Source organism: Idiotropiscis lumnitzeri, chromosome 7 (genome assembly GCF_059441095.1).
Source record: "Idiotropiscis lumnitzeri isolate Australia: NSW breed Sydney's pygmy pipehorse chromosome 7, RoL_Ilum_1.0, whole genome shotgun sequence".
NCBI lineage: Eukaryota > Metazoa > Chordata > Actinopteri > Syngnathiformes > Syngnathidae > Idiotropiscis > Idiotropiscis lumnitzeri.
This window is the reverse complement of record NC_142397.1, coordinates 17,368,088-17,395,984: the sequence shown is the minus strand read 5'-3', so window position 1 is coordinate 17,395,984 and position 27,897 is coordinate 17,368,088. Positions and strand designations below refer to the sequence as shown.

The following is a 27,897-nucleotide window of genomic DNA, read 5'->3' as shown; positions in this document are numbered from 1 at the left end:
TTCATTTTCTTTTTTCTTAAATATATATTTGTTTCTGTTGTGATTGTTTTTTTTTTTTAATTATTGTTTTCTCGGAACATTTTCAGATATTTTTCTTTACATGTTTGAAAAAAAAATGAATTTAACTGTTTTTCTAATGGCAACTAAAGAATACAAGTTTCAAACTCCCATTTGACTGTTTGAGACTAATTATAGAGTTGGCCATTAATCAAAAAGATAAAGATAAAGATGTCCTTTATTAGTCCCACAATGGGGAAATTTGAAAATCACATGAGTTTTGGGTTTCATAGGGACTGACGGTGGCCCGGACAAAGCGGGTATCAATCAAATTGATTTATTCAACACTTGCGCATTGAACAAAGCACTCTAAAGATGGAGGAAAAGCGGTTACATAATAGATGAGGAGCACTATCACCCAAAATATGTAACAATATGCTTTGACAGGACAATAAAAACCAACAATTAATCCCTTGGTAGGTTGACAAATGGTTGCGATGTAAGGATTGTGAGTCAAGTCAACTCTGTATTAACTACATGGGCATCTGGTGGAGCACTGCCTCAAATACAGAATAATGTTGTAAAATTGAAGATGTGCTAGCACAGACATTTCCACTAAAATGTCATTGCACTATTTTTGTGCATGTCTAGTTAATCACATTGGCTTTAAAGTAATCATACGATGAAAGTGTGTGGGAATGCATATGCGTGATGTATATGTGTGTGCAAGTCTCCACGATTCCCATTCAGCTAATCGTCAGACAGGATAATTAGCCTCTCTGTCAGATAGGCCTACAAGTGTCGCCAATGATTGCTTTAATAATACCTCTTACTGCTCTGTTACACAGAATTGATATGGGCTACAATTATCTACTGTACATTTGGTGACACTTACGAACCCAGTTGTGAATGTATGTCCACTTTAGGGTTCTTGGGAATCTGTGAAATGGGTAATGCGTGCACGAGATGCATGAACAGCAAGCGTAACTGGGTAATCAGAACAAGACTGTGAAATGTTTCACAACATGTCTGTGAGGATTCTTTCTGATGGTGTCATTAACAAAATGTTCATAAACTTTGCACTGAGACGCAAACATTCAATATTAATAATTATCATTTCATTTGAGATGGGAAACACAACTACGGTTCTTGTCAGCCACATGAGATAGATTTATATACAGTACACAGGAAGGAGGAAGAATTCCTCTGTTATCACAGAGGTGGTCATATTAAATATTCATATATTGGCAAGTATGACAGAGACAGCGATGAAGGAGGACAGACTCAGACAGCTGTATCCAGCCAGAAAGAAGAACAAAAGGAAGGAGAAGTAGAGCAGCAGACAGGCGGCAAGTAGAGCAGGAAACAAGACAAGGGTAGAGGGAAATTTAAAATCATGTGTTCCTCTACGCAGTCTTCCTTCAAAAAGTTCATTACTTTATCTCTGTTGCTCATCTCTTGTACTTTTGCCAGAGAAAGGACCATCAACATCACAAGAAAACTCCACAGAGTGATGTCAGAGACTCAAAACTTTCACACAAAGTTGCCTCAAAGAGAAAACTGTCAAATTGAGTTTTTCTTATAATCCCCCCCCCCAAAAAAAAGTTCCAGACTGCTCTCTGCAATTGTTCCAGTTGACTGAGAATATGTGATTAGTGTGTTTTATGGAGCCCTGAATTCAAAGTAAACATAGTGAAGCTGCATTTAGCCATTATGCTGCACACGAATGGAATAAGCTGCCAACAGAAGTCAAGTCAACTCCAAGTGTAAATACTCTTAAATCCAGGTTAAAAACTTAGCGTTTTTTCTCAAAACTTTCATATAGGTCCTCTAAACAATTCATATTTTTCTCTTTTTTTCAGATATTTTAGAATGGCGGTATGGTTGCTGACTGATTAGCACATCCGCCTCACAGTACAGAGGTGAAGGGTTCAATCTCGGGCTCTGGCCTTCCTGTGTGGAGTTTGCATGTTCTCCCCGTGCCAGTGTGGGTTTTCTCTGGGTACTTCGGTTTCCTCCAACAATCCAAAAGACATGCTTGGTAGGTTGATTGGATTGCGCTAACCTGTCACTTGGTGTGATTGGGAGGTTGTTTATCTTTGTATGCCCTGCGATTGGCTAGCAACCAGTTCCGGGTGTACCCCGCCCACAGCCTGTAGATGGCTTTGATAGGCTCCAGTTTGCCCTACACCCTTGTGAGGAGAAGCGGCTCGGAAAATTGATATTTTAGAAACCCACTTTTATTTCATTACTTTATTTTAAAGTTTTCTATCAAGGAGTTTAAATGTTGTCGATGTACATTTTAGTATTTTTTTGTAAGCTACTTTGAGTAGTCGATGATACCACGAAGCCTGATTCCCAAACTTTAATCATCGATACGATTGATACTTCAGTCATTTGAGGCACTCTACTTCCAGTATTGTCCCTTAAAGAAAATGAATCGTGGTATCAATTAGTCACACAAGGACCACACAAGCAAAAGAGCGGCTGTCTGTGGAGCAACTAAACTTATTACAAGAGGTACATGAAATACTGACAGACAGGTCGCGCCAAAATATTTCAGTAGCAGCCACAGGTAAATTTATATTTAGCAAACACTGCAGCTGGAATATTTTATTTCACTCAGACAATCAAGGAGGTCATTGATAGATGGGCTTTAAAGACATTATCAGAAAATGTGCAAAAAATGCAAAGTATCGGCCGATCCAATCCAGCTGATCAGATCTGTATAAAAATTGCCTTTAGTTTTTTGATATGGGTACAGTTATTTTGGAATGACATGCAATTTCTTTCAATATCAAACCTATGAAGAAAATACCGTAAAGTATGATTTGTCTTTAAAATGAGCATCATTATATTAGATTTACTTGACCCATGTTCTGTGTACTCCTTATCATTTTCAGGGTCCCGGGAGCCGTCCCATCAGATTTGGGGCAGACTACACACTGGTCTGATCAATCAATCTGACCGCACACTCATTTAGTCGGTGACATGATCATGAATTAAATGTATTAAAATAAATAACGAGACATATAGAGTAAAGCCTCAATGTTTCTTTTGGACCCATTAATGTTATTTGTGTGCCTATAAAAACTCGAGGGCAAAATAAATTCTGGACGTTATATGGAATTCTATGTAAACCATATGTTACTAGATAGTATTTTACTCACTTGTGGGACTTTTTGCCCTCTGTGCCCCCTGGGCCGGAACCGCAGTCATGAGCCTGAATGATGAAGGTGTACTCCTTCTGCAGTTCGCAGTCCACCAGGCCACGAGCCCTCAGTTGGCCCTCCCCAGATGTACCGTTCAGCACAACTGCCTTGAATGGAGCCTCTAGCCCATGGATGTTGAACGCACAGATCTCCCCTGGGGACCAGAGAGAAAATTACAGTCTGTTGAAAAATGAATGTGAAACGGTGAACGTATAGAAAGGCCATTTCCAATATGTCCCCGAAAGAGTATTGGCCTAAAAACATAAAAGAAGCACTCATTGCTCCATAAGAAACATGCTGTTCATATCTCGTTAACATGACTACTGAATGTATGTTTTAATGCAAATTCTGAGGTTTAACTTCAGTAGATCAAAATATGTAGGTGGATAACTATATATCACACCAACTTTTAGAGCAGGGGTGACCAAGTTTGCTTTGCTTTGCAGAAGCCTCATAATCATCCTGATTTTTTCAATCAGGTGTGTTGGAGGAGGGAAACTCTCGAGGACCGGACTTGGGCACCCCTTGTTTAGAGCATTTTTGATGACCACAAGTGTAGCACATAACACATACGCACACTGAACAAAGTACTAAAATAAACCTGCCTGTCAAGGTATCTGTCAGCGCTCTGTATTCTACATTTTTGTGGTTAAAATTAATCTGAAGAATACGTTGATTACCACGATCATCTGGAAGAATTATGCCGAACTTAATGTGTTTGTAAGGCCCGAATAAGGTCCAATATGTAATGATAATGTCCAACCACTGCTGAGACAGAGAGGTCTTCAACGGCCCCTTATGATGTAATTGTAGCTGAAAGGGAGCAGGAAAGGAGGGGTCAAGATGAGGGACACTGATTGCAAGATGTGTACTCTCCGCCGTTATGACTCACATGGACACACAAACAACTCAAGGGCAAAAACTCGTCTATTTTCCATGCCTCACAGATCACTTGACCCCCACACCCGATGAGTGCATTGCCACCCATCTCGAGGCAGGAGAGAAGGAGGGAGGGAGGGCGTTTAAAAGTGTTGGCCAAAGCCGCCTGAGCTGAAGAACAGATGTTGGCACTTGGCAAAGACAGAGGGCTTTCAAATACTAATGGCTTTGTCGAAACTATTATCTAAATATGTCTCACTGTCACATTAGGCTTTTAAACGACAAATTTATGGGGGGAAATGTGTCTTTTTGAAGCCTGGCCATGCAAAACTAATGGATGCTTATTAATGGATATGAATTTTTTGCTCTACTATTTATTAAATAGTTTGGCAGCAATTCAGTAATTTGTGTTATCGCCAACGCACATGAAAACTCTGCTAATAACTCAGTTGACTTTTCAGTTGAAATGTCCTCTATCCGTCTCATTCTTTGATGTGCTAATTCTCTGTCTGTGTGGCGTCAAGTCTACCCTTTGGGCATCATTATTTTCATTTAATCACATTGAAGTGAATGCCCGTATATTAGTTATTGGCAATGTGTGCTCAGGAACTGAGCTCAAGTTCTGTTGATGTCATGTGGTGCTCAACACCTCATGGGAATCTGGCACCCGTCCACACGCAGCGTCTGTGAGGACATTGAGCTCATTATCAGCAAAGGCAGCAGTGCTTCACTGGCGATGGTGTTTGCGGAGTGGCAAGACTGTGACAAAATATCTGGGGTTAACGTGTAACGTGAGGCCCCAAGTTATTATCAAACCCGACTGCCCATCGATGACGAGCTGCCACTGTTGATATATACGCACATGCGTGAGCTGCTTTCCTTTCTGAAATGTCACTCTTGCAAATAAGTGCATAGATTAGACAGCAAATGCAAAGAAGGAAAGGAAAGAAAAGAAAAAAAGAGAAAAGGTGAGGATTTGAAAGGAGGAAATGGAGGAGGATATAAAATGGCCATTGCCTCAAGCCAGATCTGATCGCTCTGTATTTTGGAGAGTGACCAAAGCAGAGACGTTCAAAATATGCCAGTTTGGCATCTTAAATTAGAGTTGTTATTCCTTTCATCCTCCTACAACTGGAATACGTCACACCAGCAAGAACAAAAGACAAAATCAGATTACTGTCAGCAAACATATTATGTACCAGGCAACACTTGGCTATCCCTATCGCAATATTTAGAGCTACCATTTTTAGCAAATCAGTCACATTTGCAGAGGCGTAACTCTTCAGTGCTTTTCACAGTTGTCATGACTTCAGTTTTTTCAGCAAGCAGTTATTAACTCAGCTATTAGTCATGCACAGAAGTCCCTACATATCCCCACACTTGAATCCGTGGATATGCAATCACTCGACAGAGATGTCAACCCTCTCCGCTGCGGCAGAGACAGACTGTCAAGCCTTGTAAACTCTGCAATGTGACAAAATTGTAAATGCTTTGATTATGCTCGTCATGAAATTAGCCTGCTCCAAAAAAACAGAAGAAAACTGCACAGTAGCTGTCCATCTTGGAGATTAAAACTAATTAAACCAGACTGACTCAGACGGCGACGCCTGCTATGTTTATGTACAATGTGTCCATATATAGCAAGTGTGTTAAAAGACGTATCTTTTAATTAAAGATACACCACTTGTGTGTGTGTACTCGTCTGTGCATGTGTGTACGGGTGTGAGTGTGCGTTGATGAGGAGCGTGTGATGATTTCGGCATGCTTGCTTGACCCCACTGCCACCTTCCTTTCATCTTTAGTCAATCAATCTGTTGTGGTTGCGAAAGATCACTCAGAGCTCAATTTGCATTGACGGGGTAACTGGATCAGTGGATCCCAATTTTTGTGCAAGTTCGTGTTTTACAATTTTACAGACCGGCCACCACCCAGCTGGTGCAGCATAGGGAGTGTTGTTGGAGATATACCTGATGATCTCTCCTGCTCTCCTGGAACATTAGTGTTCCATGTGTGTCACTGGTCAGAATGAAAAAAATCACAATGGTTCTTACCGCTTTGGTATTTAAACATTGCCAACTCAATCGCCCAAAGAATCACAGCAACACATGAATAGATTTTTCAATTTGTGATAATGAAATGGCCTCAGGGAATGGCTTGTGTCCTCGTGTGCGCAAGGCCAGCGTGAGTTCAACGCGTTCAGATATCCTTATAGGAGTTTATGACCTCCATTAATGCCCCAAGGATGTTCTCTGTTCAGTTAAGCTTCACAAAGAAACAAAGTCTTTTACCTCACTAATGCTGTCTTTGACCCGGGACACTTAATTAGATCCAGGGCCAATAAAAAAAAAAGAATGAGCAATTACACAATAGGAACAGCAAAATCAAACACCCAATTAAACAAATATAACAGAACCCTTTATTTATTATTATAAAGGGTGTGCTCAAATCTAGATAAGCCTGTTCCACATTGTTCCCAAATATACTACTTTGTCTGGGTTCATTCAACTTTTATTAAACTTTGCAGCATGTTCCAGCATTCCTGAAATGTTTATAAATGACGGTGCAGGCAATACTGTGGAATTAAAGATTTTGGCTGTAAATCTTGAGTGTATTTTAAAATCGACCCAAAAACCGTATTCACAATGCAGAGTTGCACTAATACTATGTGAAAGTATTGAAAAATACAAAAATAAATACTTCATGACAGAACTATTTCGCTCTTCTCAGGTACAGAGCATTTTTTCTTTATGTAGATGGTAGTGAAATCTAAAGAGTAAAAATTTAAAAACGTCTGACCTAAAGAAAGATAAAATATATAAATACAGTTTTTTTAATTTTGTTTTTATTTAACTTTTATCCTTTAACATTTTGCTTTGCTTCACTAGCACAAATAATGTTAAAGTAGTAAATCTATCTACAAAAGCACATGGGGGTGGGGGACCTTAAACGTCAGGAGGAAAAATTTTTTTTACTATTAAGGGCTTGTCATTGCACATGTCATACTCTGTGACTTTAAGCGTTCCTTCTTGCGAGTAAATGCAACCGTTTTGTTCCTATATTGATGTCAACAACAGGTGTACAGTAGCTGTTTTTGTTGTTAAATGTGAGTTCATTGACTAATGTCCCTGTAACCCATAATAGACGCTAAATGTTAGCATAGCAAACAAGACCGTGTCACAACGTTACTAGAAACACACACCATAACTCGTGTGCTCATGCCAGCTTCCAAACACAACTGTCCCCATGTCAGAATTTAAATCTGGCATGAGCCAGAATGTGCTTCGTTTTTAGGTTTACATAGTTTAAAGTTTTTTAGTAAAATGCGCCCTAACTTTTGGACACTGTTGCTAACACTGGTTAGCCATGTCACTGCTTTAGCAATGGTGCGTCCAGTTTACATAAAGGATGACCAGGATTATCACTGCTACGCATGTGCGTCACAAACGGGCCAGCAGGAACAAATGACTCGTCGACTATTAAATTAATGGTCGATTTTGATCGTCAAAGTAGTCGTAACTAGTGACTAATTGTTGCCTTTGAGGGATTGTGGCAAACTTGTTATTTGAGTGAAGCATTTCCAAGCTCATGAATGTGTTCCATACAAACTGTGTTTTGTTGTAAATAAATGTGAGTTTACTGACCAATGTCTCCCGTGATTGTTGAAAGTCATTACAAATTACAATGTATGGTTTTGAAAACATTGTTCAGTATAGCCGGGCAAGTCGCCTCGATGTAAGCTTGAAATTTTTTTAAACCGTTGCGAACCACATTTCACATAATTTGTCTCACTTAAAAAAATCATTTTTAAAATTTTCAGCAAGTTCAGATGCACTTTAAAAGGACGAGGACAGACGGGGACGCAGGCTGATTATTTTATAAGATGCAAGACACGCGGCGCAACGAAATATTTTGTGTTCAGTCTGAACCAAGCATTAAGCCTGTGAACTCACATTTTAAAACGTTAAATCTCTTCTTCTTGGACAGATATTACAAACTAGGTAGATATGTGAATAAACCTAGACATAGAAGTTATTTCTGGGATCATGATTAAACTGCGTGGCACACTGATCCAACTGGGAATGAACTGTAGTTGCTAAGCATGTTTGCACTGCACATAACGGACTTGTGAGGTTAAATTCCTCCTTAACATGACTGCCGTTAACTCTGTAAAATGTATAACCGATTATATCATCTTGCTAAAATGCTCAAAGCCATTGTCAAGTGCGGTGGCTCAGTGAGCCAGTCTGAAGGATGGGATCACTACAGTGTGTGGTGGACGCCACAGGCTGTGAAAAACAATGTCCTCGGGAGACATTTCTACTAATACTGTTTGCAGATTGTACCTTCAAGGAGGAAGTCAAGAGGAAAAGAAAAAGATGGTGAAGAGAATGGAGAGAACGTAGGCAAGTCAAGCAAGTGTATGATAGAGAATAGCCTCAGAGAAAATATGATTTCTGGGTCTTGGAAATGACGACAAAATAGATAAATACAATGAATTCACATTTATATCAAGGCATCTATATTTTGAAACAGACATCAGTGTAAGCATGAAGCCACCTGGTTCCTAACTCGAGATGACTCATCTCTCATAATTCAATTACCTAATAATACAAGTAAAAAAACGTGAGCAAATCAACCAATATACAGTAATCTAAGTGAGCTTTCAAAATGGACACCACATGTCACACTAAGAGGCAAGAGGATCGTAGAATGTCCCAAAGCCAATCAGCAACTATTATAATGTCCTAGCATGAAAACAAAAGCTGTTTTCCAAGGCTACTTGTGGCACATGAAGGACGGACAGATGGGCAATGCCATTTTGATTCTGGGCAGGTGGGCAGTTACATTCCATTGTGACCCGTACAGAAAAAAAAGAAAAAAAAGTGTTGACGCGATTTAGATAAGGTTTATCCCAAAAAGTGCAACATGAAAAGCATGATTTAAAATATAAATTGCACCATTTAAATCTAAACTTTAATTTACATGCTGTAACAGCATGAGAAAGATATTTATGACATCGCACTTGTTTTCGTGATTGTAAACAGGGAGCATACAAACTTGGTTTGATAAGATCTGTTCTTAAAAAAGTAAAATTACCCAAAAATTCAAATACTAGACAATAACAGCTAATAGATAATTGCAAGGCTACACTTTTTACATAATTTGTCTGCTCTAGCCCTTATGCAGCACCGTGCACCTGATGCATGTCAACCAGTGAGCTAATTACCCTTAGCGTTTCAACAGACCTTTACGTTATCTTTACTCCAGCTTCGTATGAATGGCACATTAACTGTAGAATAGATAAAGTCCGCTATTTTGGCAACAGCTGCAGTTGAACATAAAATACATGAACCTAGACACCCGATACTATGTGGTGGAAATTGTGTTGAATTATGCATCAATCAGCGTGATATTGTAATGTGCTCCCATCTCAGTTAAGGTCATAATCATGATGTGATCATGCTACTAGATATTTAGAATTAGAATTAGAATTAGAATTAGAAATCCCTTTATTGTCATTGTACTCAAGTGTGCAACGAGATTAGAGGGCTCCCCTCTCCAGTGCAATACAACAATAATACAGACAAATATATAAATTAGATAAATAAATAAGAGAGTGCAATGGAATTTAGTACTGAATAGGGTATATAAAAACACATCACGATGCTGTTCTGCAAGGTAAGGGTGTTCTCGTGTGTGTGTGAGAGTTCAGAATGGAGATGGCTCTCTGAAGAAACTGTTTCTCAGTCTATTGGTCCTTGATTTGATGCATCTGTAGCGCCTGCCAGAGGGCAACAGGTCGAACAGGTATGAGTTTGGTTGGGTATTGTCTTTGACGATGTTGAGAGCCCTTCTGAGGCACCGGGCGGTGTAGATGTCCGACAGTGAGGGGAGAGGGCAGCCAATAATCCTTTGCGCTGTTTTGACTGTCCTCTGGAGCCTCACTCTGTCCGCCTCAGTGCAGCCGCTGTACCAGGTGGAGACACAGTACGTCAACAGGCTCTCGATGGACGAGTGGTAGAAGGCTAGCAGCAGCTTCCTGTCCAGGTTGAATTTCCTGAGGACTCTCAGGAAGTGCAGACGCTGGTGGACCTTCTTTACCACTGCTGTGGTGTTGTGAGTCCAAGAAAGGTCGTCGGAGATCTGTACTCCCAGGAACTTGAACGTGTGGACCCTCTCCACACACACGCCTTCGATGCAGAGGGGGGGCGGCACCGTCTTGTTCCTCCTGAAGTCGACGACAATCTCCTTTGTTTTTGCAGTGTTAAGGTGCAGTCTGTTGTCCTCGCACCAAGCTGTCAGTCTCTTTACCTCCTCTCTGTAGGCTGTCTCGTCACCTTCCGAGATCAGACCGACCACTGTCGTGTCGTCAGCAAACTTGACGATGGTGTTGTTGCCGTTTAATGTACACTATAGTGGTGCTGTAAAGCTGCACGTTGTTCTGTATTATCTTTATTTAAAAAAAAAAAAAAAGAGTGTTTATTTTTTACTTACGCAGATTTCAACACGTTTGAACAAAATTAATTATGGACAATTAATAAAAAGATATGCAGGCAAAATATAATGTACCCTTTGGCTGTAAATGTCATCGGTGCTTTCAATTATGTCTCAACTAGTTCTGGCCTGAAGAAGAACAGCATGACATCAGCAATGGATTATACCCACACAGACCTCTGCAATGGCACAATTCCTCGAGGCTGCATTCATCAACTCAATATTACTGGCATTGGGATGGGAGTTCATCATATTTCGAGAAAGATTCTCCTGTCTCTTGATTTACAGCTTTACAAACTAATGGAATTTTCACAGACAACTTAAAAATGTACAGTGCATTTGAAAAATACAAAGAACTGCCTTGTGTTTTGCAACAGTAAAAACAAATGTCACTGTACTGTCAACTAGTAAACGTGATGAGGTTCTGGGTTTGAATCTCAATTCTATTTTGCATGGATTTTCTCTGAGCACTTATGATTTCCTCATACATTAAAAAAAGAAAAAGAAAAGTTAAGGCCTCTTTAAACTCCCACGTCAGCAAGGCCTCTTTAAACTCCCACGTCAGCAAGGTTGACAACAGATGCATTGCATCACGTGACCAACGCGTTGTGCTGCGTAACACGTCTGTTACATGTCTGCAACATGTTGCTGCGCCAACGTCATCGCACACATTTTCTCTCCTGATTGGTCCGTTGTGTCACATGCTCCAATGACGACACCGGGTTTCCCGGCAAGTTCCGCCATTTCAAACAAAGAAAACATGGACTAGTAGACGAGCGACTCTGTGCGGAGGTGCGCAAATATATTCATCAATATGATGCCAGCTCCAGCTTTTATGAAGATGGCCAAATGGCATCCAACTCCCGGCGTGACATTTACGCAGCCGTAGGCTTGGAACTGTTGAAGTGCCAGCGAAGGTGGAAGGTTTTGAGGGACAAATTCTTCTGTATGAAGAAAAGAATTGGCAGGAAGAGTGGAGACGCCAGCGGTCGGAAGATTTCTGCATTGTATTATTTTATGTCTCCACGTCTCCGACATTGAGAGTCGGAGTAAAACTGCAGCACATTTTCAAAACAACACATGTGGGCGTGCGAGAGAGGGAAGCCAATTGACGCGTGACATTGACGCAGTGACGTAAGCACGGACATCGGACGCGGAAGTATAAAGAAACCTTTAGAGGCACGACTGGTCAGGTATCGCCACAGAGATTATAGTTTTGGCATCGTTTTTACACCAGACGTCCTTCCTTATGCAGTACACTCATTTTTAATTACTACTTTGCATCTCATCCAGGATAGACTTCAGTGCTCCACAGCTTGTTGTGGTACAATGTACATGTATTTACCCAAATATTAATATATAATATAATACTATCAGGGATTATCCAGTCCACAAAAGAACATAACTTTCTGCTGGTTTTCCTTTAGAGACATGCCCTTTGTATCTTTAGAATTATATCAACAGGATTTCCAGTGGAATGAAAATCAGAATCAGAAATCCCTTTATTGTCATTGTACTCAAGTGTGCAACGAGATTAGAGAGCTCCCCTCTCCAGTGCAATACAACAATAATTCAGATAGATATATAAATTAGATAAATAAGAGAATATAGGAAACAAGCATTTTTACAATTGAAATATCTCGACCAAGCATACATTTCAGATTTTTTTGATGTGAAATTTACGTTTTCTTTTTTAATTCTACTTCTATGGCTCAAGCCAGTCAAGCAAGCAAAAATATAATACACCCTCACAAACAGAAAGCAGTATTATTTCAACACAATCTCTTATTAATGTCTTCACTAAATAGTAAGCCCTAAATTTGGAAATATATAGAGTTGTAGTTTAAATGTTTTGCGAGATTTATTAGTTCCAACCCTGCAGGAGGAAGCATTAAATCATGTAAGCCAATGCGACAAATCAGCCAATCCAATTTGCAGTGATGGAGTAGGCCAATTTGACACTGCATCTGATTAAAACAACTCTGTGATGTCACTTTAGGTACGGTGGGAAGTTTGAATATGCAAATGGCGAGGTATTGCAACATTTGGACAGGGCAAAGGATTTGTGAGCAATATTTTAATATTCCATTATAATTAAACAAGGTGGATTCCCCCCCAATGTTGTTTTAGTTTAATTTATGTGATGCTTACTGCCTCTCTGGTAGTAATCATTAATCATTGATGTCTCGCTTATGATTACACAATAAAAAAGTCCTGTAAAGTTTCCAGTGAAAGTTTTTTTTTCTTATATTATGACTATCGTAGACAAACACATAACAGACAAGTAAGAACAAAAATCTCTCAAAGCCTCTCAGTCTTAAAGAAAGTTAAAACCATACTTCAATGAGGATGCACTCCGTTCTTTATATTTGTTCAGTGTGGATTAGTCATAAGGTTGGGTTTTTGGAGCACACTAATATTTTGTTTATTCAATGTAAATTGTTAAAATTTCAGGTTCTTGTGCAATATCATCCATCTATTCCAGGCATCAGCAAATGGCGGACCGCGGTCCGGATCCGGACCGACACCGCCCTTTTGTGCAAAGTTATCCGCTGAAATTTGAGGTGAGCGCACGCAAAAACATCGAACTTTGAGTGCAGTATAACAGATTTTTACATTTTCGTTTCCAGCCCAGCGGCATACAAACGAATGTTCACTAAAAGTAAACATTCAGTGATGGGGAAGTTGTGAAGGAGTGCTTAAATGCGGTTGCACAAACATTATTTAACGGAAATAACAAAGCCCAGATGTGTGAAATAATCTACCAAATCCCAATGGCCCTGACTCCTTTCCAACCCAGATTTAAGTCACTGGCAGGGCAGTCACAAACTCATTTTTCTCATTAAGAGAAGTTAAAAAAAATATTCAAAGGGAAAGGTGGTGTCAAAGCTCATTTGAATTAGTTTTTCATGAGGACAGCCATTTTTATTGATTGTGTCCTGAACATGTTGACCTGTTTTTCTTTGATAATTAGGCTTTCCGTTTTTTTAGGCTGATAACTCTTTGATTTAAGAAAAAAAAAGGTAAAAGATGTTAACTCAATGCTTCGCACTTGATATATTTCTGCAGGAGATATTTGACAGTTTTTTTCTGAAAGTGGCACCCTTAAGTTCCTTGAGCCACATATTCTTGAATCTGAAAACGCCTTATATTTGTTTGACTGGCAAAGGTGTTTTATGGGAACATTGCTAAATATTTAGTATATAAGTGCGCTCTGTTGAAAATTACTAAATATTGAAACTATATAAAAACGTGAACATAGGCTTGACATTAAGGGAAGTTGGACTTTGGTTCAGACCTTTTAATTGGAAAAAATTTTAGTCATTGACCTCTGTGACTTTTAATTGAATACCTCTGATCTATACTCTTATATAAAGCATTTAACAAACTATTACCGGCTAACTCACGAATGTTTTTACAGAGAGTTCACGCTCCCAAAAATTCAAACTATTCAGATAAGTACTTGTGTGTCTGTGTGTGATGTGGATATTATGATTGGCGGAAAACCCAGAAAAACAAATCAAATACCCACCGCCGAGTTTCCACTCTTAAGTGTGGAGACACTTCAGCTTTTACGAGACAGATGATGGTAGAACATTGGATAAAGAGTATGCAATCTGCAAGAACTGCTTTGCAAAGGTAAAATATAACAGCAACACAACGAATCTGCCAACCCACCTCATTCGCTGTCACGGTGAACTACTCGCAAGTGATAAAAAAGGCGAACCAAGACAGCCGACAATCACGACTGCTTTTAAAGCTGTTTCCCTTTGGTTCGCCGAGGGCACAGACTATCATCAAGTCCATCGCAGAATTTATATGCAAGGACCTTCGACCTTACAGCGTGGTTGAAAATGTTGGCTTTCGAAGAATGCGAACTACACTGGAATCGAGATATGAACTACCGAGTCGACGGCACTTCACAGAAAAAGTGATCCCCGCATTGTATGCAGAGACTCGAGCAAAAGTGTGTGTCCTGTGTGTCCCAGGTACTAGTGTGCCATCTGAAAGAATTTTTTTCTACTGCCGGTGACATAATCCCTGCTCAGAGGTGTGCTCTTACGTCTGAGAATGCTGATCAGTTAGTGTTCCTCCTTGATGTGTCCACTGTGCGGGTTAACGTAAAGCACTTTAATGACAGTTGCTACTGACATTTCAAGTTCAGAAAGCAGTGCAATGTCTGGTTTACATAAAACATGTTATTAATGTTTGTGCACTTTTATGTGTGCAGCTGTACAGGGACCTGCTATTAATGTTCATGCACTTTCATTTGTCCAGCCGTAGCTACAGTGTTAAGACTCAGCAGCAGTGAGGTACTGTGCAAATGCACCTTTCTTTGTACTTTGTACACGTATTGGCATTGAATAAATGCATAATTACAGATATTTTCATTTTTATGGGCATTTTTTTTTCTTTTTCAGTCACATAGCTCGTGATATATCGTTGAAGAAACTTCTAACGATATATTGACTATCGTAGACATTGTGTATTGTGATATTATCGTGATCGTGGGCCACATATCGTCACAGTATCGAATTGTGAGTTACCCGTATCATCCCACCCCTAATATATATATATATATATATATAGATATGCCACAGCTGTCAACCATCAGCAATATTAAAGAAACTTTACTTATGTATGTGGAAAAAAAAAGTACAACTTTGCCACTAGACTTTCTGTCTGGGAAGCAAGATATCTTTGTACATCAAATCACATTTGGATTTTGTCCAAAAATGCCACACGTGACATAAACACGGCTTAAAAGATTAAAGTTAAAGCCTTTCAAATCCACTCGTGGTATTTATTTGTGCCTGCCAGCCCGAGTTTGTAATGCAGCTAATTTTGAAACTACCGGTAATCATGTTCCAATGTGAATCCAGCTGAGATGTGGACAATTGGAACACACACACCGATTATAAATGTTGGTTGAATTAATCTGTCCATACTAATGCTTATTTGTAGCCCTTTTGACAACCCAAATGAAGTTGGCACTCTTGTTCCAACACTCAGGAAAAATATGTTTCTGCCACTTTCTCTTTGAACACTTTTTTTAAACACAATTTCCAGCATTCATCCATCTACTCTCTGTCCACATATCCTCCCCATTGTTTCTTAATGCACTGGTGTTCAAGACCATGGCAATGCAGCTCGATCCATTTATCTACATGTGATAGAGTCCTTTGTCCTGTCTGTGTTCCAAATCCTGCACAGTTCTGTGACTCTGGCCTTGTATTTACATTTTAGGATGAGACAGATTCAGCCTTGACATGTCAACCTTGGATCATGTGTATCATTCCAATTTAATAGTGATTGCATCTCTGCCTTCTTTGTGCTGTTTTCGTCACCATAAGAGTGGACCGAAAGAATAAAAGATAGACCTATGCCAAAAAACAGTTTCACTTTGTTCAGGCTGTTCACAGTGAATAGACACAACGTGTATAGTAATAGAGTGTCCCCGTGTAGCTCTCTGGGGATTACTTTGGATTGTGCAGCCAGCATCTGAAAACAGACACATGCACACGTTTTTTTCTGCACGAATAGATACTGAAGGGCGATATAGCCTAATTGGCTGGTGTGATAATGTCCTCAGAGGAAAATGATTGAAAATGACAAGAGTGACATTTGTTCAGCCATGCCCATATTAAACATCCCCATAATTATATTATCTTTGGAAGATGGTTTTCCATCCTCTAAATACAACAATAGCTGCTTAATGCAGATATGAGGGGCATGGATGAACGATTTTTCATTATCTTTTTCCATGGAATGGAGAGTTAGGCATCAAAACAATCCAACAAGCATACATCTTTTATGCAGTGTCTTAAGGCTACCCTCCATCTTTTGCTGTTTTATAGACTGTTGCTCTAATCAAATCAAAAGACAGCCAAATCTCTGAAATGTTATTGGTGTACGTGTCTTATGGATTTCGATCCCAGGCTCTGGCCTTCCTGTGAGGAGTTTGCATGATTGAACACTCCAAAGGTTGTTGTTTGTCTTGCGCTTGGCTGGCAACCAGTTCAGGGTGTACCCCGCTTACTGGCCGAAATAGCTGGGATAGGCTCCATCACCCCCACAACCCTCGTGAGGTCATTATTGATGAAGCGATTGTCCTAATGATTTTTCAAACAAATCGAGTAATCCCATCACTACTTAGCGATCTGTTGACGACAAACGCATCTTAAGATATACTAAGATAAATGTGACAATCTTACGGTTTAACATAAATTAATTTCTATTTCCAATTGACAGACATCCTAAGATGATGTTAAGCCTTCAAACACCATGCAGTTCTTAATTCTCAATTCTAAAACTCATATTACCGGGGTAAATTTCTTCTTACCAGCGATGGTAGCTAGATAGTTGCTACCTTTGACACACGAGACCACGTTTCAAATTCCAGTCCAAACGTTAACATTCCACTGGGTTTGCGTCACCATAATTCCAGACAATCGTATGTGTTAACAGTGTGAGGAAGAATCATATAAGGGCCCCAAGTGAGATCCCTTAATACTAGTATGTCATTCCTGTTCCTACGGAGGATAGATAAATACTGGTGATGATATGAGTATTTAAGATCCGTTTTTATGTGTTGATACTCTGTGTGGCAGCATCATGAAATGGAGATGATTCTTTGCAGTAGGAACTGGGAAACTTGTAGGATCGAGGAAAGATGAATGTTCGCAATGTATAAAGACCTGGAAGAAAAACTGCTTCAGAGTGGTCAGGATCTAAGACTGGGGTAAAAGTTTACTTTCCAACAGGACAATGTGCATAAGTACACAGCCAAGTCAACGCAGTGGCTTAAAGACAACTGTGAGAATATCCTTCGACCGGCCCAGCCAGAGCCCAGACTTGAATCCACTTCACCATCGCTGGAGAGATCTGTAAATGGCAGTAAACTGATTCTCTCCATCCAACTAGATAGGAAGGGGAAATAAACTGCCCAAAGATAGGTGGGCCAAGTTTGTGACATCATTTCCAAAATTTTGAGTCCGTAATACCCGCCAAAGGTGCATCACAAAAGTCATGAGCAGAGGCTGTGAGTACTTATGTACATGTGATGTCTTTGTTTTAAAACTTTAATACATTTTCAAACATAAAAAACAGCATATGGAAGAACCAAACAAAGCTTCAAATCCCTCTTGCCATTGAACCAAACGTGCAACCTTTGCAAGTCCACCAACATGTGTTAAAATGAGCATCAGGAGCACAAGTGTTCTAGTAGGTCAGTGTCATTAGTAGGGTAGGTTAGTATGTCTCCTGGGCTTCCTATCACCAAGTTCTTGAAGTAATGTCTGATAATCACTGCTCTGTGGGGATGGGTGTTGTCATCTTGGGGGAAGAAATGTGGTCACAGACTGCGGAAACTGCCTCCCGCTGCAGAATCTCATCTCGATGTCCCACTCTGGTTGTCATAGGAGGTCGTACACGCCCATATATATATATATATATATATATATATATATATATATAATCAAGTCTAATGCACTTTCCCATCCTTCTCTGCCATGCTTCTATGCACTACTGGACTGTTTTTTTTGGAATACTCCTCAGCTACGTTGTTCCAGCCCTCTTGATGTCCTACTTGTCTTTAAAACATGTCCCCTTGATAATGCCCTTAAGCTTGGGGAAAATAATAAAATCAAACAAAGCAAGGTCAGGTGATTAGGGATGTTTCTCCAGCATGATGTTCTTCTTGGCCATGAACTGCTGGATGCTCAGGGCATTGTGAGCAGGGGCATTGTTGTGGTGAAGCAGCCACGTCCTGCCACAACACTTGTGCACTGAGTGAAGCAAACGCCACAGGACCTCTCTGTAGACATGCTGATTGATCATCTGCCCCCATGGCAAGAACTCACAGTGGAAGATGCCTCTCACATCGAAGCCCCTCTTTGAACCTTTTTGCTATTCAAAAACACACTACGTACACACTTGATTAAGCAATTCAAGAGTTTCCCCCAAGCAAACAAAAAAATTCCGGTTGGTTTGATGCTCAGTATTCATCGTTCTCAGTGCTCATTGCTCAAAACAAAACAGAGATGACTTTGTACACAAAAACAATGTAAAAAAAATGTAACGGTTACAGAAGGTTGAGATTACAGTTACACACTCCCAAAATATCGATCAACCGACCATAGAACAGAAGTATCAACAACTGGGATGTCTAAATTTGGTGGAACTTAGTTTTTCTTCCACTTGGGTAAGTGTGCAATGTGTATAAGTGCAGCGGCGCACTACACTGCTCAGTCTCAGTCTGACTCTATCCAATGGCATTATGGCAGAGTGTTACAAAACACTATGTGTGGAGCTAGTGTATCTCTAAACAGCCAAGAAGCGGTTTGTAATGTTTGTGAAAAAACGGTAATGAGTTGTTGTTGTTTCTATTGCCTCAGGTTAAATGACAACTCAAAATACGAAGCATTCATGAAGAGGAAGCAAGGCGGAGAAAAGAGAAGCGCGCAGAGTTGTTCCTTCACTGCTGCAGGCAGGCACAATCCAGGTACAGCGAGAGAAAATGTGGAGCTTGAAGTGGTGCTAAGCACTGTTGCTTTTGGACCTGTGCTACTTAATTAGGTCTATAGATGCTTCAACAAATAGCTGAGTTCTGCTTTGAGAAATGTGTGTATCAATTAAATAATCTCCCATGGGAAAAACAGCACAGATTTTTTTTCACTTTCACTGATAAATGAATCTTTGATAATACAACTTTTAACAAACATTGGGCTATTATTTTGAGATTTTGTAAATATTGTAAAATATTTGATGGAAATTTCAAGTCACCTAGTATTATAAATCGGGAAGCACCTGATTGATACCTCCTGAGTTTACAATAATTACATAAGTCAATAAATTAGTTTTTACACAAAGTATCAACGTCAGATATGTACCATTGATAACAGCTCTTTTTTTTCTCTATCAGATCCGAAAGGAAACTGGTGATATCGAACATCACCGGCTGGTGAATACACAAAACAAGAGTGAGTAGCAACAGCAGTTTATGGCAAACTTTATGGATTCATTAGAAATGGTGCATCATTTAAGAGAAATAAACTGACATTAAAATTTACTAGCAAGATGCTTTTTCAGAACAGAGAAAATAATCTACATTCAGAACGTTTTGTTTTAATATTCATTTGCATGTTTTAGTAACATTTGACCTCACTAAGATATACTGGAAATCAAACTGTAGTCTGACTATTCCTTCACGGCTCCAGGCTTGCTTCTGCTGTAACCCTTACAATTCTGCGGGCTCTCTCTATAGACTTTTGAAAAAGAAAAAGCTGCTCTTCTCTTTGTATGTGTTCAGTCTTAATATTGCTGATAACAGATCAGAACAGGGTTACTTGAAGAAGAGAGTGAGCGAGCGAGCGAGAGAGAGTGTGAGAGATGGGGAAAAGAGGTGTTGGATGGTTTGTCTTTGGTTTGTCTTTCATCTCCGATAGAAGACCATGAGAAAAGAAAAACCATGAGATTTCACCGCTAAGATGTTCAGAGCGAGATCTGTCACAGATGATCCCTGGGGAAGTTTGGCAAAGGGACCCTGAGAACACTTTTTGCATTCATGCGTGTGAATGAACACACACATAATTTTCAAGATGTGCAAAGTAAGCATAATGCATTAAATGTATCCAATGATACAGACAGGCTATCGGCATTTCAGCTTCTGTTTTAAGGTTTTTACATATGTATCTGACACACAACATAGATATTTAAATATAGCGGAAGCTGTAAAAAAAAAAAAGAAAATGCACGGCAAAAAATCTTTTGCAAGCCGTACTTTGGTGACCTGTGCTATACAATCACTCTATTCAACAGAAAGAGTTCTTTGAATAGTTCCAACTTAATCATTGCACAATTGCTTTAACAGGCAATCAATGTGTTGGCAGTTAGAGTCGATCTCATTAGAAACCATTATTCTGAGCTGAAGCCAAGGCATTCATTCATCAATATAAAATTAAACAGCGCCACTTAGCATAGAATTAGTATCATGAGTTCATTTATACCGGAATCAATTCATTTGCATCCAAACCACAATCAACCCTCAAGGTTGCATGTGGGAGTCTCTAAAAATTGGAGAGAAGTATTAAAAGGCTCTGAGGAGCACACACACAGCTATCTTTCTCCCCAGGATCAGTCAATCACAAATCAAACAAGGTAAATACAATAAAGAGCGCAAATCTGACACTACGGACTGGATATTCGTAGACAGCACAGTGGCACTTGTGAGCAACAACTGGCGTAATCTGATTTTGATGCCGATAAATATCTCATAGCCGATAGTAAAGTTTCCATCGTGGCATTTTTCTCCTATCTTGTCTATCGTCAGTTGTCACCTACAGTAAAATATCAGTTATGAGAAGAGACGGGGGAGTCTGGATTTGATGGGCAAATATTTTCACTTGCCATTCTTATGTTTTGCAACTACCCCCAGTTGGCAGACGGAGCAATAACATAGTACCATCACTGAAAATGAAGAATGAGGTGGGTGAATGCAAATGTGTGAATTTGGGCTATGGAGGTGTGTTAACTTCCAGTCACTAGTCTAAAACAGCGATAGCATCTCATTCTTTAAAATATACTTGCATATGATGTCAGGTTTCCAAGCGTCAGCAAAGCGATCAAAGCATCATATCTCATTTATTGAGCCATTTGCTGTATGACAGTACATGGAGGTCCGCATGAACACAGACTCGCACGGCTTATTTTGAAACACGTAACCCAACTTTGTTAAGAGGGAGAAAAAAACAACCACAAAATAAAATTCAAAGTCTTTATTGTCATTTTATTTGGTGAAGATGTAACACATTTAAGCTCATGCAAACATAAAAGACAAACAATAATGAAATAATGTCAATGACAAGCATATATTACGAACTACACAAAGTTTGTGTGGGAGCCTGTGACATGCCTCGGCTGGGGAGAGAGGGAGTGAGAGAGGCCAGATTTAATGTGAATAGACAAATTGTATTGCCAAATGTATAAACTTTCTCCTTTGTAGTGCCGGCTCACTAGTTAACATTTTCAAATAAAAAGACGAACATAATGTTCGGTACAACAAAGAGTTGGCTGGAGGAGCGATTCCATCGATCGTAAAAAGTCACAACTTCAGAGGACATTTCAACCTGGAAAATCACCAGCTCCGAGCTATGGAGTGTACCTATTACTAAAACCCACGTTAGTAAAGACAATTTTAAAGAATGGGGTTATTTTCCCTCCCGATGGCATCCTGGTATAGCTTAGAATAGACAGAAGCCGGAAACTCGTAAGATCATAAGGCTCCGTAATTTCCACTAGAAACACGGCATGAGCTGATGTGCATAGAGCTCACTGTACTACATAGGGAAAGAATGATTAGTTAATTATTTTTCCCAACAACAAACAAAATTATTGAGCACTATTTCCCCCAAAAATCTCAAGGCCTGCTCGTGAGATCAATGCTACTTATGCCGCAGCAGCTAGCTGGCAACAAGCCTTGGCTGACTCCAACTACTGCGGCTAAACAACATGTGGTTTCGCTCGTAAGTCAGTAATCACAGCCTCTTTGGTGGTGAATAAGATACACTACTTACAAATATCGTTCTTACAGAGTGATTATGCGGAATAATTAACAAAGAGCTAGACAGAGAAGCCATGTTAATTGCTAGGCTAACCTAATGTTATGAAAATAGCTAAAATTTAGACCACGCCTAGTGCAAGAATTGCACTGGGTACAAGAATAGACTCCCTATATTCGACGTTTTTTATGAATAAGGCCGGACGGTCGAGGCTGGAAGGGTACCTAGGTTGCAGCCGGGGGGCAGGGTACTGAGCGGCAAAAAAAAGGTCAAGTGCCGAGCTCTTGAAATTAAAATAGAAGACTTTCTATCTATTGATGTTGTGTGGTGCCGATTAAATTGGGGTGCCACTCCAAGTTAATGTTTTCAAAAATAGAAATGCTTCCGTGCATGATCCCGCCGCAGGAGATACGCTAACGGCAGAGGTTTATTTAAGATCATTGTTTGTGTAAGAAGAGACGTGAGGCAGCAGTGTGCATTCAAGCGTGCCTGTATTTCCTTATTCTGATAACACGAAACCCGCGCCTCCCACCTGCTACTCGGGCATACCATTGCAAGAAGGGGGGCAATACCAGAATCCTTATAACAATCATTAGGTGGCTAATTTATGATTCAAATCTGCTTAGTTCATTATGGGCTTATTATGGTGGTAATTATTTCGTCAAACCAAAGTGGGTTAACGGTTTGACTTCCCCTCTGTTCTCTCTGTCTGTGGTATTGCCTCTCCCCATCTTGGTTGTTGTTATAACCTGAGGGGCACAAGAACTTTTAAAGATTAAAGATAAGAACTATTGTAAAGCAAATGTGTGTCTCTGTCAAAGGTGTCCATTTATGGAATAAGTACGATAATGAATTGCGAAGGTGTGAATCACTTGTGGTGTTCAAAAAAAGATTTAAAAATTTTGTGTTACAAAATTATATAAATCAAGTATAAATATGAACAATATTTATATACACATTTAGTTATTATATGAACCTGGTACCGAAGTATATTTTTATTATGGCATAATTCTTTGTATTTAAATTATCTACCAGTGTAACTATATAATTATTGAATAAGTAAGCTAAGGGGTAAGACTAGATAAGTGTTGAACTTCTTCCTACTCCCTTTGAACATGTAAACCAAGTTGAACTATGACTATTGACTGATGATTTTCTTTCTTTTTTCTTATCTTGTAACATGTTTATATGTTCAATCAATCAATCTTGTAATGGCATGCCCCAGTAGCAGGTGGGAGTCGCGCGTTATGTGATGTCAGAATGAGAAAATAGTGGCACGCTTGAACGCACACTGCTGTCTCACATCTCTTCAAACACAAACAGTTGATAGTGGCGCTTTTGGCGCGTTTGGAGGCATTTTTTGTCGTTTGCCTGTTTCGCAAGTAGGTTCATCACACATATGAGGGCCGACTCGTGGGCCGCACTAAAATCCACCTCTGGCCTTTGTTAATCGAATCCTCTTTTCAAATTTGTCATCCCCCCACTCCAAAAATGGGCGTCTGGGCCATTCTGCCCCGGGGACGGACTGCCCAACTCAAAATGTTCTCATTCTGAATGAAGGCAGAATACATATTGCCCTTTTGAAATAATTTCATCAATATTGCTGTCATGTTAATGCAGATTCTTCCCAGCCTGCCAGCAGCAGGCTGAGTCGCAGGTTGCCTGTCATAGGGAAGGCTCAGTTGACCACAACCCGTTCCCATTAAAACAGAGCCGATGGCAATAATAGTCGCAACATCAGTCATGCAGGTTTATAGATTGCACTTATCATTGACGGGCTTTGCACACACCTTGAGTCATCATTTAGTGGAGTGTATCGATCATGTTGCTGTGATTAACACAAGGAATGGATCAGTGCTGATGAGTCACTTAACATAGCATTTGCTGTATTGGTAGCGTAATTGTGTGTGTGCGTGTGTGCGAGTATGTGTAAAGGGTAGCGGCGTGATCTGCAGGTTATTCTGTTTAGTAAAACCTTCAAGCTCGGCGAATAAAAATGAATCACAGTCCTCCTGTGTACTTTCAAATTCATCAGGAAGACAAGAGGCACAATTACATCGCAGTTCCATTAGCCAGCCGCACCTTCATATGAGTTACTTTGCTCCAAATTCACAGGTCCAATGACCTTAATCACCTTTTTATCAACCACCTTTCATTTTTCTCAAATGACTGCATGCTCACAGTTACTTTGCGCATCTCTGATAGCTTGGTGCGGGCAAATAAAGCATTGGGATTCTTGTTCTTGGGAGTGAGTTATAAAGGTCAAGTAGAACAATGAGGCTGGTATAATATATGTCACCAATATGCACTTCATTTTCATATATCCTGACTGTTATCTGTCTTCATGGACAGTTTTAGGGGCCTTCTCGAAGGAATACATTTGTAACAGACATTGCGGTGGGCATTATTGGGTCGAATTGAATTTCAAGAGCACACTCAGATGGTGTGCGAGGCCACAAAAAAGTAATGCCGGATTCTCATTAGTTTATTTTCTGTGTTTGTACAAACTCTAATTCAAATGAAGTTGGGATATTGTGTAAAATGAAAATCAAAACTGAGTACTGTGGACATTGAGTAAGTGATGAGCCAAGAACACTTAAGGTAAGTCGTGTGTCTTAACTCCCACAACAAAACAAATTGTTTACAAAACCAGCAGTAAGCTACTCTCCTTCGACCCTTTCATGTCTAGCATCCCTTTGAACCCAGAAACATGACAACTCCGTCCCTTCTTTTAAAAAGATCACTGACTCTGAGAAAACATTGTCTCTGTAGCAGGGGTAGAGAACCTGATTCAAAGGATCAGCACATCACCAAGCTCTGTAGAAGCTAGAGACGATCTTGATTATCTGAATCAGGTATGTTTGGAGTAGGGAGAGGTCTAAAACAGGCAGGTAATGCCTCTCAAAGAAGCGGAGTTCCCTAGCCTTGCTCTGTAGGATTTATTTGGTTGTTAGTAACAAATATTTTTGAGATTTTGAAACTTTATTTACATGCCATTGCCCCAATGCATTCTGGGTTGTGACGAAGAATGGTTGCTGCGCTCTGCCAAGCAAAACCACCTTTTATTTTTAACAAAGCCACTTACATTTTTTTTTAGATAATGACCCGCGGAAAGTCTTCAGTGCATGGGTGCGCCGCCACAATGGATGAACTTCTCCTTCTCGTAAGGTCCAACAAAGATAATGCGCGTACTGCTGTTCTCTGCTTCACCAAAACTTGGCTCAGCAAATGTTTGGTGGGTTGGGAGGACAGATTTGTAAATGCAAGGCCACTAGTGCTATAAATGGATTCTTATGAATAAAGACGGAAAGGTGACGAGGTCGCGGATGGAAGATGTGGGATGGACTGGCAAAATAGCGTAAAATGCTGATCTGGACTGTCCAACTGGGAATAAAGCAAAAACTGCATACAACCGTGTTTTCTACTTCCTGATTCTTTGTTTTCATTCATCCATCCATCCATTATCAGTACCGCTTCTCCTCACAAGGGTCGCGGGGGGGTGCTGGAGCGTATTCCAGCTATCTTCGGGCAGTAGGCGGGGTACACCCTGAACAGGTTGCCAGCCAATCACAGGACTCAACAACCATCCGCGCTCACATTCACACATAGGGACAATTTAGAGTGTTCAATCAACTTATCAAGCATGTTTTTGGAATGGCAGGAAACTGGAGCAAACTCCTCACAGGAAGCCAGAATTGAACCCACGACCTCTGCACTGTGAGGCCATCGTGCTAACCAGTTGTCCACTGTGCTGCTCTGTGTTTCAATTTCTTTTGTTAAACGTACAGTATGTAGATACTTCACCGCAAAGTGACATAATCAATAGTTTACTGAATAAAAATAGATAAATAAATCAAAGTGAAATGTTGTTCAATGTCGTAGACCCTCTTTACCTATAGTCTGTGAGACTAATAGCAGAAGGAAGCCACGAAGGGAATACCAGGCAGCAAAGGTTGTGCCAACCCGATTCCGCATGTCGCATTTCTTCTGTAAATCTGTCACGCATAACCCAAACATAATACTTTAATAATTCAATATATATTTTACACTTTAACAACCATTTAAACTCTGGTAGCCATCCAGGAATCAGAGACAATTAAAGCCTGTTTTAAGCTTTTCCATTTGACATCCAACTCATTGAGTCTCCTGCGTTGTGATCTAGTTTTGTTATCCAGTGTCTTGCCAGTCCGTTCCATGATGTCTTGGCATTTACCTGTTTTGTTCTGCTTGTGTGAACCGTTTCACGATCTGCAGTCATGCATGTCATGTCCAGGCGTGTCGTGTCACTCTTTAATTTCCCGTTTTGTCTCTGACCATTGTCAAATGTCACTTTTCCCGTTGGCTGTGGTGTTTAGTCGTTCCCTCCTGTTTATTTGTTCACTTTGTCAATTATAGTTTTTTTTAGTCAAGCAGCAGTACCTTGTTTGCCTTTTTTTGATAATACTTTATCTTAATAGAATTCCCTGCACTTCTGCTTTGCCCTTTAGGATTCCCTGCGGCTTGCTCCACCTGCCTTTCTCCGCCTGTCAGAGCGTACCAAGACACAGCGGGAAGCGCATGGTGTCGGCCTGCACGGCATCACCATCAACCTGCCGACCAATCCAACCTTCATCTCCTCCTGTCTTGTCAGTGTCTCTCATGGTAGTTTTTCTGTTCAGCTCACCACACTGCCTTTCTTTCCGCACTTTTTTTGTAGACTCTGATTCTTCTGACTCCCAGGTTATCTTCTGTCACCATTATCCAGACTCTGATCCATATTTTGATTTCTTCTCTTCTTCCCTGTGTGGTTGGTTTTGTCATTATCTGTTTTTGTCGCATACTGCCAATTCAGAACTATTTATGCCGACATTCTCTTTTTATTATTTTTTTCCCTCTGACCTTAACTTGGGTGCTTGTTTGGTTACTTATGCAAAGGTAAGGCCAAAGGTAAGATACAAGGCAGCTAGCTACAGGTGCTCAGTTCTGGCTGCGCACGTCATTCGGTGGTCACACTATTCCAGAGGCGATCCTGCATCTGTCAATCATCTGGACTGGCACCCACAACCTCATGACCCCTGCAACTTTACAGAGCCCGGCCTAACAGCTGAATGGCAGAACACTTTGTTTAGCGTTTCAAGTGGCCATCAGACTGGCATTTTCCCATCGTTGTGGTCAACATCCACAAAACTGTACAAGCCTTTACTCCCATCGCTCACCTTTTGCCTGTATCTCAAGCATGGTTGTTATAGTTCAAGCATTTTTTTTTAATTTACATGAATAAAATAACACAAAAAAGACATTTTTATTTTTTAGAACAAAATCAATTAAATAACTAATTTAGCATTGCGTTTACATAACTATCCATCGATTATCTGATCCGATTCGCCTCACAAGAGTCGCAGGAGTGCTGGAGCCTATACCAGCTCCCTTCGGGCTCGCTTAGCGCCTAGCATTCAAACAGCCGTGAAATAAATTACTTCCGGGAGTATGGGTGGCAGCGTTTTTTTTTTTGTAACCATTTCGGCGCTGGTTAGTATGACCTATTCACAGTAACATGCCACTGATACATGAGCGTGGGGGATAAGAGCCCATTTAAAAATTTAATTGTGTTGTCTGTGATTGCAATTTCAGAAGAAACAAGAGACCACTGCAATTTTTTTCATAAAAAGCTGCATTTTCCAGATATGCTAGATATGACAGTCATTCCATTCCATTGTCTATTTAATTCCAAGACTAGCATACCTATTTCTACCTTATATAAGGTCCTGATGAGGTGA

General features: G+C 40.1%; 1 protein-coding gene and 1 long non-coding RNA gene across 4 annotated transcripts in view; one reads left to right on the top strand and one right to left on the bottom strand.

The window, feature by feature from the left end:
- Nucleotides 1–27,897, bottom strand: part of LOC148333813 (calsyntenin-2-like) — a 191,418-nt gene that overhangs the window by 68,531 nt on the left and 94,990 nt on the right. For both annotated transcript variants that reach the window (XM_088300813.1, XM_088300814.1), the window contains exon 3: nt 3,168–3,363. In XM_088300813.1, the coding sequence (XP_088156939.1) occupies nt 3,168–3,363 (196 nt within the window). The remainder of the gene's footprint in view (nt 1–3,167; nt 3,364–27,897) is intronic.
- Nucleotides 11,303–27,401, top strand: LOC148333814 (uncharacterized). 2 transcript variants are annotated; one of them, XR_015844251.1, is made up of 5 exons: nt 11,303–11,776; nt 13,069–13,147; nt 18,980–19,086; nt 19,507–19,564; nt 26,629–27,401. It is a non-coding gene; the product is annotated as an uncharacterized LOC148333814 (long non-coding RNA). The 2 variants fall into 2 exon arrangements; XR_015844250.1 differs by having other exon boundaries at nt 13,038–13,147.